This window comes from Scardinius erythrophthalmus (assembly GCF_964197995.2).
Source record: "Scardinius erythrophthalmus genome assembly, chromosome: 16".
In the NCBI taxonomy this organism is placed as follows: domain Eukaryota; kingdom Metazoa; phylum Chordata; class Actinopteri; order Cypriniformes; family Leuciscidae; genus Scardinius; species Scardinius erythrophthalmus.
In genome coordinates this window covers 11,643,310-11,661,535 of record NC_138236.1, presented here as the reverse complement: position 1 = coordinate 11,661,535, position 18,226 = coordinate 11,643,310, and the positions used below count along the sequence as shown (strand labels likewise).

At 36.5% G+C, this 18,226-nt stretch overlaps 3 protein-coding genes across 5 annotated transcripts; 1 reads left to right on the top strand and 2 right to left on the bottom strand.

The window, feature by feature from the left end:
- The first annotated feature begins 169 nt into the window (after window positions 1-169).
- rab42b (RAB42, member RAS oncogene family) lies at window positions 170-5,261 on the top strand. Of its 3 annotated transcripts, XM_081389431.1 has the most exons (5): window positions 218-327; window positions 741-999; window positions 1,128-1,203; window positions 1,296-1,526; window positions 4,198-5,188. In XM_081389431.1, exons 4-5 carry the CDS (start codon window positions 1,309-1,311, stop codon window positions 4,637-4,639), a joined length of 660 nt encoding a protein of 219 aa, XP_081245557.1. In that variant the 5' UTR covers window positions 218-327; window positions 741-999; window positions 1,128-1,203; window positions 1,296-1,308; the 3' UTR covers window positions 4,640-5,188. The 3 variants fall into 3 exon arrangements, with proteins under 3 accessions (XP_081245556.1, XP_081245555.1, XP_081245557.1); XM_081389429.1 differs by lacking the exon at window positions 741-999 and having other exon boundaries at window positions 189-327; window positions 4,198-5,261; XM_081389430.1 differs by lacking the exons at window positions 741-999; window positions 1,128-1,203 and having other exon boundaries at window positions 170-327.
- On the bottom strand, window positions 5,182-8,508 carry taf12 (TAF12 RNA polymerase II, TATA box binding protein (TBP)-associated factor). The gene is made up of 6 exons (XM_081389432.1): window positions 8,359-8,508; window positions 7,667-7,899; window positions 7,502-7,579; window positions 6,502-6,616; window positions 6,141-6,229; window positions 5,182-6,044 (listed from the first exon to the last, which is right to left on the bottom strand). The coding sequence occupies exons 2-6, from the start codon at window positions 7,835-7,837 to the stop codon at window positions 6,009-6,011; spliced, it is 489 nt and encodes a 162-aa protein (XP_081245558.1). The 5' UTR covers window positions 7,838-7,899; window positions 8,359-8,508; the 3' UTR covers window positions 5,182-6,008.
- Window positions 8,509-8,868: 360 nt separating this feature from the next.
- On the bottom strand, window positions 8,869-17,091 carry ctps1b (CTP synthase 1b). Its single transcript, XM_081389428.1, has 17 exons — window positions 16,945-17,091; window positions 16,012-16,190; window positions 15,623-15,793; window positions 13,152-13,252; window positions 12,736-12,852; window positions 12,545-12,628; window positions 12,225-12,457; window positions 11,994-12,126; window positions 11,740-11,828; window positions 10,237-10,331; window positions 10,068-10,130; window positions 9,913-9,956; window positions 9,727-9,823; window positions 9,571-9,626; window positions 9,390-9,486; window positions 9,152-9,296; window positions 8,869-9,049 (listed from the first exon to the last, which is right to left on the bottom strand). The coding sequence occupies exons 2-17, from the start codon at window positions 16,175-16,177 to the stop codon at window positions 8,971-8,973; spliced, it is 1,770 nt and encodes a 589-aa protein (XP_081245554.1). The 5' UTR covers window positions 16,178-16,190; window positions 16,945-17,091; the 3' UTR covers window positions 8,869-8,970.
- Window positions 17,092-18,226: the final 1,135 nt, after the last annotated feature.

Below are 18,226 nucleotides of genomic sequence, written 5' to 3'. Positions count from 1 at the left end.
GTAGCCTAGTAGCCTAATACATAGTTTTTACCAAGTTTGAATACTTTTTTCAGAACACAGTCAGCATGAGCCCCAGTAAAGCTTGAACTTTCTTATACGGATGATCTTTTTTCTTTCTTTTTTTCTTTTCTTTTTTTTTTTTTTTACGGATGTTTAGTGTCATAGTCATAGAGAAAGAGCGTCCCCTAGCGGCCATCAAGAAAAATGCATTACAAGCACTGATATCTATATAGATCAGTGATTACAAGGTGTTTTAATGAAGGAAACGCTACAAAAAAATATACATTAATAATAAATTGTTTCCAGCAGTATGAGGAGCCGTGACTCGTGAGTAAAACTGTCATGTTTTAATGGCCATTTTAGTACTTTAAAATTTATTAGACTAACTAAATTACGAGTGCTGTTTAAACGTATGCTTTCTCGCTTCACTGGATCCCCACCCTTGCTAACCTGGTATAAACTACTTTCCAAGTTTCTTAAGTGCACTTAGGCCTTTCGGTGGCTTTTTGTGTTTCAGTAGAAAAACGGATGTTTATTGTTCTACAATTAAAGCCTCATTGGAGTTATAAAGCAGTCCACTAAACTAACGTAACCGAAAACAATGTGAAACACTCTAAAATAGCTCAAGCCAGCCTAAATCGTCTGTCTGTCTGTCTGTGTCCTAAGGGAGTCAGTTCCATTGTTGTTCTCCTCCTGTTTGGAAAGCCTCATTATAATGGAAACTAATCTGTAATGCACAGGTGGTGAGGAATATTGTGGGCTTGATTCCATCATGACATTGGAAGTCTTCCAGCCATCTTCAGAGGTTATGACCTGGGTGGAAGCATTCTCATGGTTGGCCTATTGAGAAAGTCTTAGCTGAAATGTTTTTGCTCATTACATGTGCTTTTATGTGATGCATGCCACTAGCTGGCCTCAACAGGAAATGCTGGGCTTGTCCTGATATGATACTGCATGCTCATTCCCTCCGGTCTTTGAGAAATTCCAAACTTTCTGCTGGTATTTATAAACTCCGCCCCTCACATAAACCCTGCCCACTAACAAGTATGAACAGACAGAGATTAAAGAAACAGATCAAGTAGACACTCCCAACCCTAAAACGTTCACACAGATGCTGCTCTTTGCAGATAAACACATGGGAACCTAAGGAACTATGGGTTTGTTTCTACCTATATTTAACATGAGAACTTCAAGTACTCTAAGGTGAGGGGTTCTCTGGTCAAATATCCAAGGATTCTGGTGGAGTGATAGTTTTTAGTGAACTCTAGCCTTTTCATTTATCACGTTGGTTTTAGCTCTCGGTGAGTCATGGATCTCACGTTGTGGCAGTACCAGTTTCGAATCATCATGCTAGGAGACTCCACGGTGGGAAAGTCATCCATGTTGAAGCGATACACAGAAGACCTGTTTCTGGAGTGCATCAACCAGACTGTCGGAGTAGACTTCTATGTACACTTCCTAGAGGTCGAACCTGGAGTGAGGGTCAAACTGCAGTTCTGGGATACAGCTGGTCAGGAGAGGTTTAGGTAAGTCCAAACATTCAAGCTTTTGAAAGTTCTACCATGAATTGAATGACTCCGTCCCAGATTATTCTGTGGAACGCAAATGGAGATTTTTGGAAAATGTATCCATCTCTGTGAGTCTATATAATGCAAGTGGATAGTAACCCAAAATTTGACGCTTCAAAAACCACACAAAACAAACCCGATGGTAATCCATACAAGCCCAAGTGTGGAACGAATGTCTTCTGAAGAAAACCGTTTGGTGTGAATGAGAAAAATACTGATATTTTAATATTTTTAAAATATAAACCATCGCTTCATATGGTTTATATTTTATATGTGTGTTCACTTGTGCGCCCTCTGTAATTCCCAGTTATGTCAAGCTAGTCTCAGCCTCAGACGTCACGCCCACGGACCCTTGGCTGAACATTTGATGCATATGGCACACTTTTCTGGAAACACTTCAGGAATTTCGAAGTCATGATCTGATTGGTTGAATTCAGAAGATGTTTACAACTGTGACAATGATCGCTTATCAGGATCAACTAAAAGCTGGATTTTCAAAAGTATGTGAAGTTTGCGGCTCCATTGTTGCAGTAAACTTGCACAACGTTCTTGAATGAATAATTTACAGATGCATGCCGGTCTGTTATTGCAGGGATATTGACATTATATTTTCACGCCCCTAAAAATGATGCGGAACAAAACAAACTGTGATTGGTTGCGTTACATGTCAGTGAAACGTCCTCTTGGGCAGTCCTTGTCCAATAAAAGCTGTGATAGAGACCAGACCTTCTGCCGTCAGTCTGAAAGTCTGGTTATGCGAGACCAACACATATATGACAGCTAGCCATGGTATTTAGAATTGTATAAAACATTATTATCTCACACAAACATTTTACTTTAGAAAACATTGCTTCAACAAAAGGTGCTGTATGGATTACCGTCATGTTCGTTTTGTGTGGTTTTTGAACTGTCAACTTGCATTATATATCAGCGGTGTCCAATCCTGCTCCTGGAGGGCCACTGTCCTGCAGAGTTTAGTTCCAACTTGCCTCAACACTCCTGCCTCAAAGTTGGTAGTGTGTTTAGTAAGACCTTGATTAGCTGGTTCACGTGTGTTTTAATTGGGGGTAATTTTACAGGACAGTTGACCTCTGGGAGCAGGGTTGGGCATCCCTGAGACTCACAGAGTCAAGAGTATTTTTTCAAAAAAAATCTTTGTGGAAAAAAAAAGTTTGTGTTCTACAGAAGAAAGTCATATACATCTGGGACTGCGTGAAGGTGAGTAATTGATAAGAGAGAAATTTTACTTTGGGGTGGAGGATCCCTTTTAAGGTGAACAATCCACAATTGTCCAAATGGCGATAGAAGAAGGACTGTTTTCCCCTCAAAGTAGCTTCTGTAGGTTTAGTCAACAGTTTAAAGAAGTTGCCTTGCTTCTGTAAAACAGAATTGTGAAACATATTACTCATCACGACAGCAAGTATTCTCATGATACTTTCAGGAAGTATGTTGTCAGTCTACACTATAAATGGATTCACTGCCAAGCGCGGCTCCATAGGGCTTGGCCCACTTAACTGTCCCACCCAGGCAACAGTTTGGCCCACCTGGAAAGGTTTATAGCCCATCTAGTATCTTTGAGCTGGAGTTGGGCCTGTTCACTGGTATGCAGAAATGACTTTAAAGCAGGGTTTCTCAAACTCGGTCCTGGAGGGCCACTGTTCTGCACAGTTTAGCTCCAACCCTGATCAAACATACCTAGCTGTGAGTTTCTAGTGATCCTGAAGACATTGATTAGCTTGCTCAGGTGCTAAACTGTGCAGGACAGTGGCCCTCCAGGACCGAGTTTGAGAAACCCTGCTTTAAAGAGATAGTTCATCCAAAAAGGAAATTACTCAACCTCATGTCATTCCAATGTCTCATGGGTGGCGAGCCTTGTGATGAGGGGGAGGAGGCACTTATTTAACAATGCTTATTTAACAATAAATGTTGCTTTGAGTTATCCAAAAAAAAAAAAAAAAAAAAAATCACTGCAAAAGTGACATGGATGACCTGTAAAGGTGAGAGCCACATCTGAATTGGCTTGTAAGGGGGTTTAAACCCATGAAAGTCAACATTATTTGACATATAACTCATTTTATTGGTCAAAGATTCTATATATAGCAAGATGTTTCACTCATAATATTACTATCATCCAGTTTACCAATTGGCCAGTTGCCAATTGAAGCTCCAGTTCTCATAGAAACCCGAGATGAGCACTTTTCCTTGCACATTGGAGGGACCAATGCTATTTTAATGCTATCTGAGGGTAAGAAACAACGTTTATGGGGCAGTTCATTTCAGATTTTATTGCTGATTTAATGTTATTTAAATGTTAACTTGGCAAGCAGTTTTTGAGATTTCAGTATTTCCCCATTCAAGTAGATAGGAGTTGGTCTTGCATTCCCGAAATAGCTCCTGGAGGCATTGCAAAGCTGGCAGTAGAGTGAACTGACTTTCCTTGAAAAGGCCTTTGGAATGGTACAGAATATCCGATGAGAAAAAAATGTTGGATTTTATCTATTGGGAATTGATTGGCTGGTAAAAAGAGGCCGAAATGGAGCCGGAATTAATGTAATGTATAAATACATGATTGATTGTTATTGTACAAAGGTCTGGAAAAATTGATCCTTCAACTATGGTACATTTGCAGGTCTGTGACTCGCTCCTACTACCGGAACTCAGTCGGAGGTCTTCTGGTATTCGATCTGGGCAACCGCAAATCTTTCGAAAATGTGAAGCAGTGGCACGCGGAGGTGTCAGAACGTGTGCAGCCCTACACAGTGCTCTTCGTGTTGGTGGGACACAAGAGTGACCAGAACAAGGCCGGAGAGCGAGCCGTGAACCGAACCGAGGCAGAAAAGCTTGCAAGCCAATTGGGAGCGCCGTACATCGAGGCCTCGGCCAAAACGGGTCACAACGTGAAAGAGGCCTTTGAACTCTTGACCCGAAGGGTTTACCAGGGCTTGAAAAGCGGAGAGATCCAGTTGCGTGAGGGGTGGGATGGAGTCAAGAGCTCAGCTCCTACAGCCCAAATGTCCCAGAAGACACAAAACAATGAAGCTGCTGAGAAAAACAAGAGCTGTGCTTGTTAACTTAAAATATATCGCAACCTTTGAGTTCAGTTCTTTAAATAGGATGGATCAGTCTGACATTGCCAAATACACCTACAACTAATCTCTAGGACTTTAAAATGTAAGATTGTAGGTATTAAATTTGATCAGACAGATCTTTCCTCATGGCATGGATAATATATGCTTTTCTGCAAGATTTCACCTTTTGTAAACCACACTGGAACATTTGGCGTCATTTACACGCATGTGCACATTTGATTTCCAAATGTTTGTTCATATTTCTAGGCTTAACTTTGGATAAACGTGTTTTTAGTGTGGCATCAGTGCAACTCCATCAGCACATGACCAGATAATTCCATAAACTTGGATTTGTTTTAGTTGATTCAGAAAGGGCTGCCTTAATTACATGACATTCCGAAGGTTTTTAAGAGCTAATCCTGTAGATTTGTAAATGATTCACTAATATTTGACTTTCAAAGATAAAGGGAGATTTAAGATATACAGCTGACACAGTTTGTCTTGGTTATTACTTCTGATATGAAGTCAGTCCAACACAATGCGAGTGAGTTCATTGTGAATAAATCACAATTACGTTTTTTATTCATGAAAAACAGGAGACTGTAAAACACTGTGATACACGGCCAAAAACCAAAAAAAAAAAAAAAAAAAGAAAAGAAATTCAGTTTATACTCAGTTTAACTCCACAAATATTTTTTTAAATCTGCCCACAGCAGGTGGGGTTTATGCACCATTTCCCACACGTCACATATATAACCCCCTCTAACAATTAACATCTGCATTATGTCACTAGTTCCAATGCAATTAATTACATGGGGAAGTGGTATTTATTTCTCTGGTAAAAATGACTGTTTACCTTTAGAAAGTCACACAATGAGGATTTCTCTATAATACTTAATATTACTTAAGTGACGAGTTCTACAACACCGAACATTATAAACAAATCAGACACATGGTGATTGTAATTGTGCATAGCTACTAATGCCAGCTGAGCAGAAGTTGTGCGACTGCATGATGGGTCAACTAAACATGTAATGTGAATAAAAATGTGGTTTGTGGGTTAAACAATAAAAAAAAAAAATCTGATGTTTTTTACAGAGCTCTGTGAGATTCTATCATATAATAAAACCCCAGTATAGCACCAAGGTGCTCAAACAAAATGTTCACATGGTGATTTAACACAAAGTGAACTGTACAGACAAATGACGTCAATTCCTGCACACCTTTTGAATGGGAAATGTCAAAAGAAGTGTACTGCAAATAGTACAACGCATTCTTCCTCTTTGATTAACATAACATGTATAGGTTCAAACCCTATCCACTTCCAAAACTTCCAGGGGAAAAAAAATGTTTGTTGGTACTTCCGATCTTGCTACTTTTTGGTTGTTTTGCGGATCAATGCCATTCTCTGAAAGAACAGAAATAGATATTTAGGTATGCAAGTTATTTGTTTTTCAAAATCATCTAGAGGGATCAGTTTAAGTGCATGAGAGCGATGGCTGACCTGTTTGTGGGCTTCTGTGGTGCATGCTTTCTTATACGGTCGGATCTCATCTGAGCCAAAACCAGGAATCCACATGTTCCACTGTCGTTCTGTAATTCAAAACAGTAAGATTATGGACTATATTAATGCAATCCCTTAGATAGTCATTCAAACAATCTGCAATTGGCCTTGATTTAACAATTTATAGGATACATAATGTTTGCTGTACCTTTATTTTCTATAAAATTACTATTATAGTAGGAAAATTCATGAAAAACATTAAGTTTATGGATGCATGAAAATAAATGTTTTTTTATTTTTTTATTATTAATTTTTAAAAAGGCACTTAAACCACTGGGAACTGTATATTCAAGACCCTCACCAAGGTGTAGCTGGACATCTTTCACTTCAAGAGTATTTGACTTCCTGTGTCGTGCAAGTTGGCATGCAGCAGTCACCACGCTCTCAATGAAATCATCAGCAATCTGCAAGAGCATCTGAAGGGAAATGACTCCGGTCAACAGACAGCAGTGTAGTGACAGCAAGTCATTTTACTGTCTGTCAGCAAAGCACCAACACACATATATATGTGCATAAAAAAAAATAAAAAATAAAAAATTATATATATATATATATATATATATATATATATATATAGGAATATATTTATACATACTACCATTCAGAAGTTATGGGGTTGGTAAGATTATTTTTTATTTCTCTTATGCTCACCAAGGCTCTATTTATAGGATCAAAAATACCATAAAAAACAGCAATAGTGTTAAATATTATTACAATTTGAAATAACTGTTGTCCATTTTAATATATATCTTAAAATGTAATTTATTTCTGTGAAGCAAAGCTGAATTTTCAGCATCATTACTCCAGTCTTCAGTGTCACATGATCCTTTAGAAATCATTCTATGCTGATTTGCTATTCAAGAAACATTTCTTATTATCATCAATGTTGAAAACAGTTGTGCTGCTTAATATTTTTGTGGAAATCATAATACATTTAATTTTTTTCGATGAATACAAAGTTCAAAAGAACAGCATTTATTTTGTAACATTTGTAAATGTCTTTCCTGTTATTTTTTTGTTCAATTTAATGCATCCTTGCTAAATAAAAGTATTACAATGCTAATATAAAATAATTCTAAGCACTGAGCTGAAAAAATGGGAAATGGATAGTAGGGACCAACATGAATAAATATGACCGTTTTGTTTTTCGAATTTTTAATTAGCAGTGGATATAAAGGGACATTTCTCATTTTAAAATGCAACAATTAACTATTATAAAACGCTTCCTTATGACTGAGTAGTTCAGTCAACCTACTGACTTGTTACTGATATGAAAATATCACTAATAATACGTTAAGTACCTCCTCCACATCCTCATCGAGCTGCTCATTAGGGTCAATTTCACGCACAAGGTCCTGCAGCTTCTTCTTGCTGAGCACCTGAAGGGAAGATATTAGATCATAAATGTTATGAGGAATACAAATGGAGTAAGAATCTAATACATTTGATCTGCTATAGTGTCTCACCTGAGTGCCTTCAGGACTCAGTCTTCCAGCAGGTCCAGGGGTGCCTGGAACTTTGCCGGGGACGACGGTGCTGTTGGCCATGTTGGTGGAGAGGGGAGGTGTTGATGAGGCTTCTGCTTTCACAACAGCGTAGAAGTTAGAGCGACCAGCCTGTGGAGGGTACTGGGTCATACTATGATAGTCAAGAGATATCCGTCACGAAACTCTTCAAAGCCAGCGTGAGGTCTATTCAGCTGCAAAAAAGGTATTAAGAGATTATATTGAGTCAATGCATCCCATAGAAAAACGATCTTAAATGTTATTTTAGGTTCACTAACAAAACCAAGAGCTTTTAGAGCTACTCAGTGCACAGTGCTCACTAGGAAAAACATCACAGAACTGTCATTCGCTCTGCAGGCTAACGACTTTAGCTTTTTAGCTTTGCTGATGTCTTCTGAGATGATTAACTTAAAACTATTTGGACAAACGGGGATGTACGGGTGCTATTAATAGAATTAGCAATACAAATTAACAAATAAATCTTGTTTTTTGTCCGAATGTCTTCGTGGTTGCTCTTATTCATCACCGAACATCGATCATCTTCAGCTCAACATATTAGCAGCTAGCGAGTAAACATTGGTGCCAATCCACGTCTCGTGATGCTTTCCTTTAGGTTCCGTGTAATCCTGTTAGATGGTAAATTAGTGTGATACCTGATCCAAATAATTTTGTATTATCTTCCCATCTTCGACATTTATAAATTGGAATTATTCAGAAGCCCATGTAATTTGATGTTGTTCTTCTACAGGCGCCTCTTCTGGCGAACAGAGCTCAGCCGAAATATCGCGAGATCATCTCTGAGGGAATAGAGTTTTACAAAATAAAAGCACAGTTAGAAAATAAACAGCCCTTCCTCTGAGGACAAATAGTTTTCTTCCAAAGCACGTTTGTAATAGTAAAAAAAATAATATATATATATATATATATATTTAAAATTTACAGTACTGCGTTTGTTTTTTTGGATCTGTAAATTACCAAAAAATTTCCAGATGTGGGATTACCGTTTAAGGAAGATTAATGTATTAACTGGTTTTCTCTGTGTAAACATTGGCACAATGTTTAATTCTGATGAATATACTACTTTTAAAGCTGTGTACTCTTCTTCTGGTGTATATTTCTTCTGGTCTTGCCCCATATGATTTCACTGTAAGTATATCACTGTACACAGACCACTTAAAAATGACACAAGCCTTTTTTATTCATTTATTGAAGTTCATCATTTCATGTCATATATATTTTTTTTAACGATTATGTGGATATTCCCTTTAAGAGAGTGATGGAAATTTGATTTCAGATATCTCCGAGTCTGGTGAACTACTGCCACTTCGGTCACTGTATGCGTCTCTGAGAGATAGAGAGAAAACAAGATAATGAGACAATCTATATGCTAGTCGTCTCCACTTTAAATAGTTGAGATGATATGAGAGAATTTACTAGGCAACAAACCGTGGTGAGAGCCGGCATCCTTTCTGTAGGTAGTTCTGTAGTTTCCCAGATGCTGCCAGTAAAAGGCCAAAATAAGGAGGCGAGGGTTTAATGGGCCGAGAAGTGAATTCTGGGTGGTACTGCACTCCGACAAAATAAGTTTGATCTGCTGTGACAGAAGAAACGAGCTGAAGCGAATACTGACTGACAACTTCTCCATACATAGGTTCAGATACTCAGATACTGGACATGCACTGACCTTCAAGTTCAATGATCTCCATCCGCTCTCCCTCCAGGTCCTGACCCACAAATCGAAAGCCTCTATCCTCAAAGTGGTGCTTCAGTTCTGGATTCACCTGGAAAAATGCAAAAGGAACTGATTGAGCTAATGGGATTAATGATTAATCATTTTTGCAATTACCGGTAGTACTATTGTGAACCTCAAAGCGATGTCGATGCCTTTCGTCTACATATTCAGCATCTCCGTACAGCTTTCCTACAACAAAATTCAAAATGACGTTAACATATTTATCAGTTTCTATTTTTGTGATATGTGACTTTCACATTTTACAATGGCACAAAAGATCACAACTTACGGAGAACGCTGGAGGTGTTTTTGAATAAGGTACGCCTTTTTCCTAACCTCATGGTTCCTCCCATCTGCCCAGGATTGTGCTCAGGCATTTCAATCACCTGGGTTAAAAAAAGGATCTCAACACACCATGCAAAAAAAGGAATCAGTGTGCATAAATTCTCATTTGTTTTACCAAAACAACACCTACCACTGGATGTTTTGTTTCAGGATCAAATTCTGTAGAATTGGCATCTGTTAAGAAAAAAACAGTTAAAATAAAAAAATGTAAACACATACATTCAAAAGCATATGCAATGTTTGCTTTAATAGACATATCAGAAAATCTAGTATGGGTGTTGTTACCTTCCCAGCCGAGTACATTACGAGCAAATTCACACACTGCCAGCTGCATGCCCAAACAGACACCTGCAGAACAGGGTTGATTTCAAATTTAACCACAGGATTGCTGTGATTATATCATATTTTGTAACTAGCACTGAACATCTTATGCTATATTAACATAATTTGTTACCTAAAAATGGCTTTTTTTGTTTCCTTGCCCAGTTAATGGCTTGGATTTTTCCCTCCGTGCCTCGGACACCAAAGCCTCCAGGAACAAGAACCCCACTAACAGCACAATGAAATAGTCAAATATACATTCAATAAATAAATAAATAAATATTCAAACTAACAACCTTAACAAAGTCTGATTATTACATACAAGTGTATTCTCACAGATTACACCAACATTTAAAATGTGAAAATGCAGTATGTGAACAATTTTATTACCAAAATGTGACTTTTTATATTTAATATTTAATGACAATACAAAAAGTAAAAGCAGGACCTGATTTTATTCATTGAGTATTGATTGAATTGTGAGAGAGTTTGCTTAAAACAAAGCCTAAACAGCTTTTGGGTAATTGGTTAACATTGTCCAAGAGCCCATATAGTTGAAATGACATCAGCAGAATGGAACTTACAAGTTTGAGGAAGAGTTTTCTTTTTAAAGAAATTAATACTTTTATTCAGCAATGATGCATTAAATCAATAAAATGTGACAGTAAGGACACTTATAATGTTACAAAAGATTTATATTTCAAATAAATGCTGTTCTTTTGAACTTACTATTTATCAAAGATCCTGGGAAAAAATGTATCCGTATTTCCACAAAAATAAAATGCAGCACAACTGTTGTCAACATTGATAATAAGAAATGTTTCTTGAGCAGCAAATCAGCTTTAGAATGATTTCTGAAGGATAATGTAACACTGAAGACTGGAGTAATGGCTTTGCCATCACATGAATCAATTACATTTTAAAATACATGATATGTATATTATTTTTATTTGTAGTAATATTTCAAAATTCTGTATTAGGAATTTTTAAGGCCAGACAAGTAATTTGTTGAGGTCAATTTGTAAAGAAAGACTACACGCCTGCACACATATATATTCAAATGCGCATACCTATAGAATAAACATGTAATACGCATGTGCACGCTGTCTGTGTTTTCACATATTCGCATTTTTGAAGCTTACGCGGAGATGCAAACGGTTTCCAAATTTTTTCAACGCATGCAACTATTTCAAGGTTTGCATTCTCGAGCCACCAGGCACTGTTGTTGTGCAAATGAGCGGGCCGGAGCGCATTAGGAGTTTTCTGTTAGAACGGTGTCGTGTAAGTTAATAACTAATGATCTTTGCAACGGAAGTGAATCAATCAAAACTAACTTTAGCTGGACAATAACATTATTCTAGAGCTGCTGTAAAGCCAAAACAATCTGTTCCTTTAATTTCCTATTATCACTGTAAAGCTGCTTTGAAACAATCTATATTGTTAAAAGCACTATATAAATGAAGGTGACTTGACTTGACTACTGTATTTTTGATCAAATAAAAGCAGCCTTGGTGAGCATAAGAGACTTCTTTCAAAAACATTTAAAACCCGACCTCGGACTTTGGAACAGTAGTATATGTTGTTAGTTGCATCATTTTCTAGCGATTTGTCAAGTGTATTTTGAGAACACACTCACTCAGCACTGCAGAGCTTCTGCCAGGCCTCATGGTATTTAACCGGCTCCTCCTGCAACGCTGCCGGCTCCAGATCTGCTGAATCTATGTACTGATATGAGGTACCATTTTCAAGTACACACTCAAACAAATATATGTAAGATGTATAATGTAAGCAAAGTTAATCTTTTTCTGCAAATTATTAACATGAATGAACTAAAATTCATTAGGACACACTCAAATGGAACAGCACAGGATAGTTGCTGTCATTTCTTACCTTGACCTCTAGCTTATAGTTGATGGCGAGGGCAGAGTGCTCCAGTGCTTTAATAACAGAGGCATAAGAATCTGCTAGTTTGGTGTACTTGCCAACTAAAGCAATGGAGGTGTGCTCCAGGAGTCGGTCAGACCTAGGAAGCAAAAACACTGGTCGCTCAAAACAGCTGCAACAACCTTGGAATTGTCAGAAGATTGCAGGTTTTTTTCGGACTGTTAGGCGGATGCAAACCTGTCTGACATCTCCTTCCACTTTGTGAGCATTTTTCGAGGTCTCATCACAATGGGCAAGTCCAGCCTGTGGCAGAGGTAGTCAACAATACCCTGATCCTCCAGGAGTAAAGGTACTCTGTAGATGGAGGACACGTCATGTACACAGATCACCTGTTCAGGTTCCACATGGCAAAACATGGAGATTTTCTCTTTGACAGCAGTGTCCAATGGAGTTGAGCAACGACAAACAATCTGCAACAAAAAAAAAAATCTCAGAACTAGAGTGACTTGAAAATCCATGGATTGGCTCTTTACAATATATAAAGAGTAAAGACTAACCAGATCAGGTGACAGGCCAAGTCCACGAAGCTCTCGGACACTGTTCTGTGTGGGTTTGGTCTTCTGTTCTCCTGTTGAATTAGGCTGAAAATACATCCAAATACCACAGTAGTTGCTTTTTTTTCCATACTCAAATAAACTATTTTTTAACCACAAAGGTTTAAATATAGAAAAGTAAGCTTGTTTCCTACCTGAGGAACCAGACTGACATGGATGTTACAAAAGTTCTCCCGTTTCACTTTAAACTGAAACTGTCTAAAAGCTTCAATAAAAGGCATACTCTCAATATCTCCAACTGTACCTCCAAGCTGTGGAAAAAAGTAAATACATTAATGCTAAAAAAAATTATATTATATTAAAATTGTATTTATTCATTTTAACAGTGGTGGAATTTTTTTCATAAAGCTTGAAGATATGTAACATTCCAGCTAACCTACCTAAGTAGTAGTACAATACAGGGGACTTAAAAATGTACTTTTTTGTATTGAACAATTTTTTTTGTATTGAACGATTTTTTTTTTTACATTTAATAACTGCGCCACTGTCCTTAGTAGCAACAATTTTAACTGTTTCCTCTCAATGTACAGCATAAAACAGATGGATATACCTCAATAACACAGACTTCTGGTTCAATACCGTCATCGTCCACCGAGACCTTAGCCTGCCGCATGACCCATTCCTGTATAGCATCGGTAATGTGAGGTACCACTGTAAAAAATTATTCACATTCACCTTAGTGACACCATAATATGCCATTGTTATCTCCAAAGAAGCAGGTATAGTGAGTAATGTTTGATTAAACTTTTGTAATACAATCAGAGGAGGATATGCAAATTAAGGCTGGTGCCATCAAATACTTCACAATACAGTAAACATCACAGTACATCTGTTATGAAGCAAATTATTCATGAGAAAAGCAATTGTTGTGTATTGATATATACACTACCGTTACAAAGTTCGGGGTCAGATTTTTTTTTATAAAGAAATGAATGCTTTTATTTCTCAAGGATGCAATAAACTGTTTAAAATGTTATTGACAGTAAAGACATTTATAATGTTACAAAAGAATCCATAATTTTTTTATTGCAGTTTAGACAAAAATATTTTCAATACTGTTAATAAGAAATGTTTCTTAAGCACCATATCAGCATATTACCAGAGCCGGATTAACGCAAAGGCAAACTAGGCACGTGCCTAGGGCCCGATTGGCGGGATGGGGCCCAGACAGAGGGACAAAAAAAAAATAATAATAATATAATGTAAAAATATCCTATCTACAATTTATTTCAATATTTATTAATTAACTAAAAATAGTGACGATGTTTATCTTCACCATAGACTGTTACATTACTGCAGTTAAACCAATTAATGTGTCCGTTACAAAGCGGGTGCCGGCTTCTGAAAGTATGTGTAACGAACGCATCCATCAGGTGCTGCGAGGCAAAAGCCTAAGCACACAAAGAAGCACAGCTCAAAATGCAGGTGTGTGAGTTGTCGTCATCTATTTTGGAGTGATTGCAATGTATTCTAAATATAAACTTGTCCTGTAGATCAGCGTCATTTCTGTAAAAATCATTCACCGCTTTATTACGAGTTTAAAAGAGCGCGAGCGTCATTAACGTGCCCAGACGCGACGCTTTGAATTTGCGCGTACAATGAATGAATAACATCGCGTCGGGAGCTGACTAGTAAAAAAGCTACAAAATTAAAAGACAAGGCGTCTGTATTCTAAGTTAAAAAGCCAACACACTACAACATTTTTAAATGTTTCAAATAAAGGATCTCATGGGTCTATCTTCTAAATTCTGCTGATGATTAGATTATACCCTGACATTACGCCAATAATATCAGTTTATACATTTTCTTCTGCTCAGTAGCGATCGTGTCTTTCTCTTCCACTTGATTTGTGTATAGCATATTTAAAGTAGCAATGCGATATAAAAGCACTTATGCTCATTTACTGAAGTGGGATTCTGGAACTGTGAATAAATTGAATAAAACAGCAAAATAACAACAACAACAATAACATCTTCATTAAACAAAAAAGAGATTACCTTAGATAAAGTTTGATTAATATGTACATACAGTAGGCTACCGGTAAAAGTCTGGACCCATTACTATTTTTAATGTTTTTTGAAAGAAGTTTATTATAATGCTCTACAAGCCTGCATTTATTTGATCAAAAATACAGAAAAAAACAGGAATATTCAGCAAGGATGTGTTAAATATATAAAAAATGATAGTGAAGACTTTTTTAAAACAACTTTTTAATAATCAAAAATCCTGAAAAAAAGTATCACAGATTATAAAATAAATATTAAGCACCCTTTCTAACATTTGATAATAAATCAGAATGATCACTTGACACTAAATTCAGCTTTGCATCACAGAAATATAAAGTATAGTAAAATAGAAAACCATTATTTAAAATTTTAATAATATTTCACTATATTATTTTTCTGTATTTTTGATCAAATAAATCCAGGCTTGATGAGCATAAGAGACTTCTTTCAAAAACATTAAAAATAGTAATGTGTCCAAACTTATGTACTGTGTAAGTAAAAATATACTGCTTTTAAAATTAAATGTTGTATAAATAAAAAGGTTAGGAATCATATTTGTTTCAAGTGTTTTTTTTATTGGGGGTGGGGGGCCTCCAACATGAATTTTGCCTAGGGCCTCCTAATGTCTAGAACCGGCTCTGCATATTACAATGATTTCTGAAGGATCATGTGACACTGAAGACTGGAGTAATGATCCTGAAAATTCAGCTTTGACGTCACAGGAATATTTTAAAATATATACAAATAGAAAATGTTAATATATTGTAATAATATTTCACAATATTATATTGATATTTGATCAAATATATGCAGCCTTGGAAAAGCATAAAGGGACATCTTTTCAAAAACATTAAAAAAAAATCTTACCAATGCTAACCTTCTGAATGGTATTCAAATAAAAATGAAGAATATTTTTACATTTCAAACACAGATAAGAAATACTGTAATCCTGTTTCCTTGTATAAATATTGTATATTTATGTTCCAAACATCCTCATGACTGTTGTGTAACTCACCTTGTACAGTTTTGCCCAAGTAATCCCCTCTCCTCTCCTTGGTTATAACAGACTGATAGATCTTCCCCGTCGTCAGATTGTTATCCTTGGTTAGCCGGATGTCCAGAAAACGTTCGTAATTCCCTAAATCCAAGTCAACCTCACCGCCATCATCTAGTACAAACACCTCACCTGGTAAACATAGTGTCAGAGAGATTGAATGTGACATGTGGATACAGATATAAACAAAAGACAGCTGTCAAAGCCATCAGTAATTTATGCTCTATATGTGCTGGAGGCTATAAACCGATGTTCCATGAAAGCAAACATCTCATGTAGCAGTTCATATTTCTGTATCATCAACAAAAAAAATCTAAATGAGGCGAATCTCTCAAGTAGTTTGCACTTACCATGTTCATAGGGAGAGAAAGTGCCTGCATCAATGTTGATGTAGGGGTCGATTTTGATAGCAGTGACATGCAGGCCACATGATTTGAGTATAGTGCCCACACTGCTGGCTATGATCCCTTTACCAATGCCAGATATCACACCACCGGTCACCAGTATGTACTTCATTACTCAACAGCGTCTGTCAGTGGAAGAAAGACAGACAGCGATGTTTATTTCAGCAATGATGCAATACAATCCAACAATCAGCCACAAGCAAAATAACAAATGTAAGTGCATAAATAACATCACTTTTTCTTTTTACTGGAACTGTAGAGTTAACCAAAAACACACAGAAATGCAATTCATAAAAATGCCTTGAATACACATCTTCTACGATGAACAAGTCAATTTATGAACTAAATTCTATTTTATTGTTTTACATTTTAATATTTTTTGTCGGACTTAACATCAAACGTTGGTGTAACGTTACCTGTCTTGACTCTATGTAGACGTATGTATGTGACACTGACACAAGGAATTAAATCATTAATTGTATTGACATAACAAAACAAATTAAAAAAAGTATATTTATACATATACGTTTAAATATTAAAATAAATATATTTACATTTATAATGACCATGCCAATTTCTGCAACATCCACGCACTTAATAACGTTCAGAGGACAAAATGTAAACCACGCTGACCTTGTAAACAAAAGCAAAATACGCCAAAGCCCCATTCACCTTTGAGTCTATAGCATATATATGCTAGTATAGCATAATATAGCCTTTTTCGGAGTGTATTTGAATAGGCTCAGAATTGAAACCTATTAGAGGACCCTAATACATTACATAACATTGCAGTGAACTTCCATGTTGGTACAAGTGACTCTCTCTAGGTGCACTGCAATGAAAGCAGACACGGAAAATAAAATGAACGTTTAACTGTACCTGAAATCCTGCCGTTCAAATTTATAAAAACCGTAGATTAAAAACGTCAACCGATTCAATAAAAACGAGCCATCTTCACGATCACGACACGTTTGTTTAGGTGTCAGCGAAATGCGCGCGCGTTGAAGCGCCAAAACAACACGTGGTGCGAGTCATCAGATACCGAGTTTTTAACTCTAACTTTGCCACTCTCGCATGGCTAGAATGAGGGTTATAACGTAGAATTAACGCGTTATGATAGATATAATAATGCATTGTGATATTTTATCGCATAATTTCTGTATCAATTACATCGATCTAGTCTATTTACTTTTTAAATGTGTTTACATAAACTTGCTAAATACATTCCCTGAATGAAACTTGTCTAAATGCAGGTGTGGGCTCACATTCCACCTCTACTGGTTTGTACTTCCTTCTACGTTTCAGAATTTGTAGAATTCCATAAGGAATTGAAATATATATCAATAAGAAAGGAATTTTCTTTAAAAAAGTAATAAATTAATTATACATTTAAAATGAGAGGAAGGGTCTAATTTCAAAGGCCTAAACACAGTCCCAAAACAAATAATTGTTTTTTTAAATTAATATGGTTACGTTAAGAGGTGTCTGACGCCACGTAGGAGTTGGAGGAGTCGCGCCTCGCGCGGGAAGCGGAATAATTTAGCAGCTAGTAAACTAAACGTTTTGACGGTTTACGTTACGCCTTTTCGATGTTTTTATTTATTTTTTATCTCGTTCTATCCGATACATTCAGTAATATATAGGCTATATGTTTAAAAATATAATGTAGTAGACTGTCAATATTGAATAAGATATTGGTAGGCTATATTGGTCATATTGTATAGTTTTTCAGACGAAATCTGCTTTTTTATTCATTTTATAAATATTTTACAAAAAAATTAAAAATATAAAAATCCATGTTATCTGAGAAACATAAAAAACTAAACTTTAGATGTTATCACAATAAAATTACCATGCAGGACTCCATATATTTGTAGCCACTAGATGGCGCCATATGACGGCATGAGAAACATTAGAGATGCCGTGCAATTCATAGTCCTACATAAACTGGAGATTGATGCTTATTGACAGTTTAAGATTAAAGGTTACATGAAACGTGTGCTGAGTCATAAAAACATGTTTTTAAACATGTTTGGTTAAAGGTTTCTTCTATTCCAATTGTAAACAGCAACACTTAGATGAGAACTCGATTAAGGGAAACTGGATATATTGCAAAGACCGAACACAGCAAAGATGATTAGTTTTGCCAGGTATCTCATTA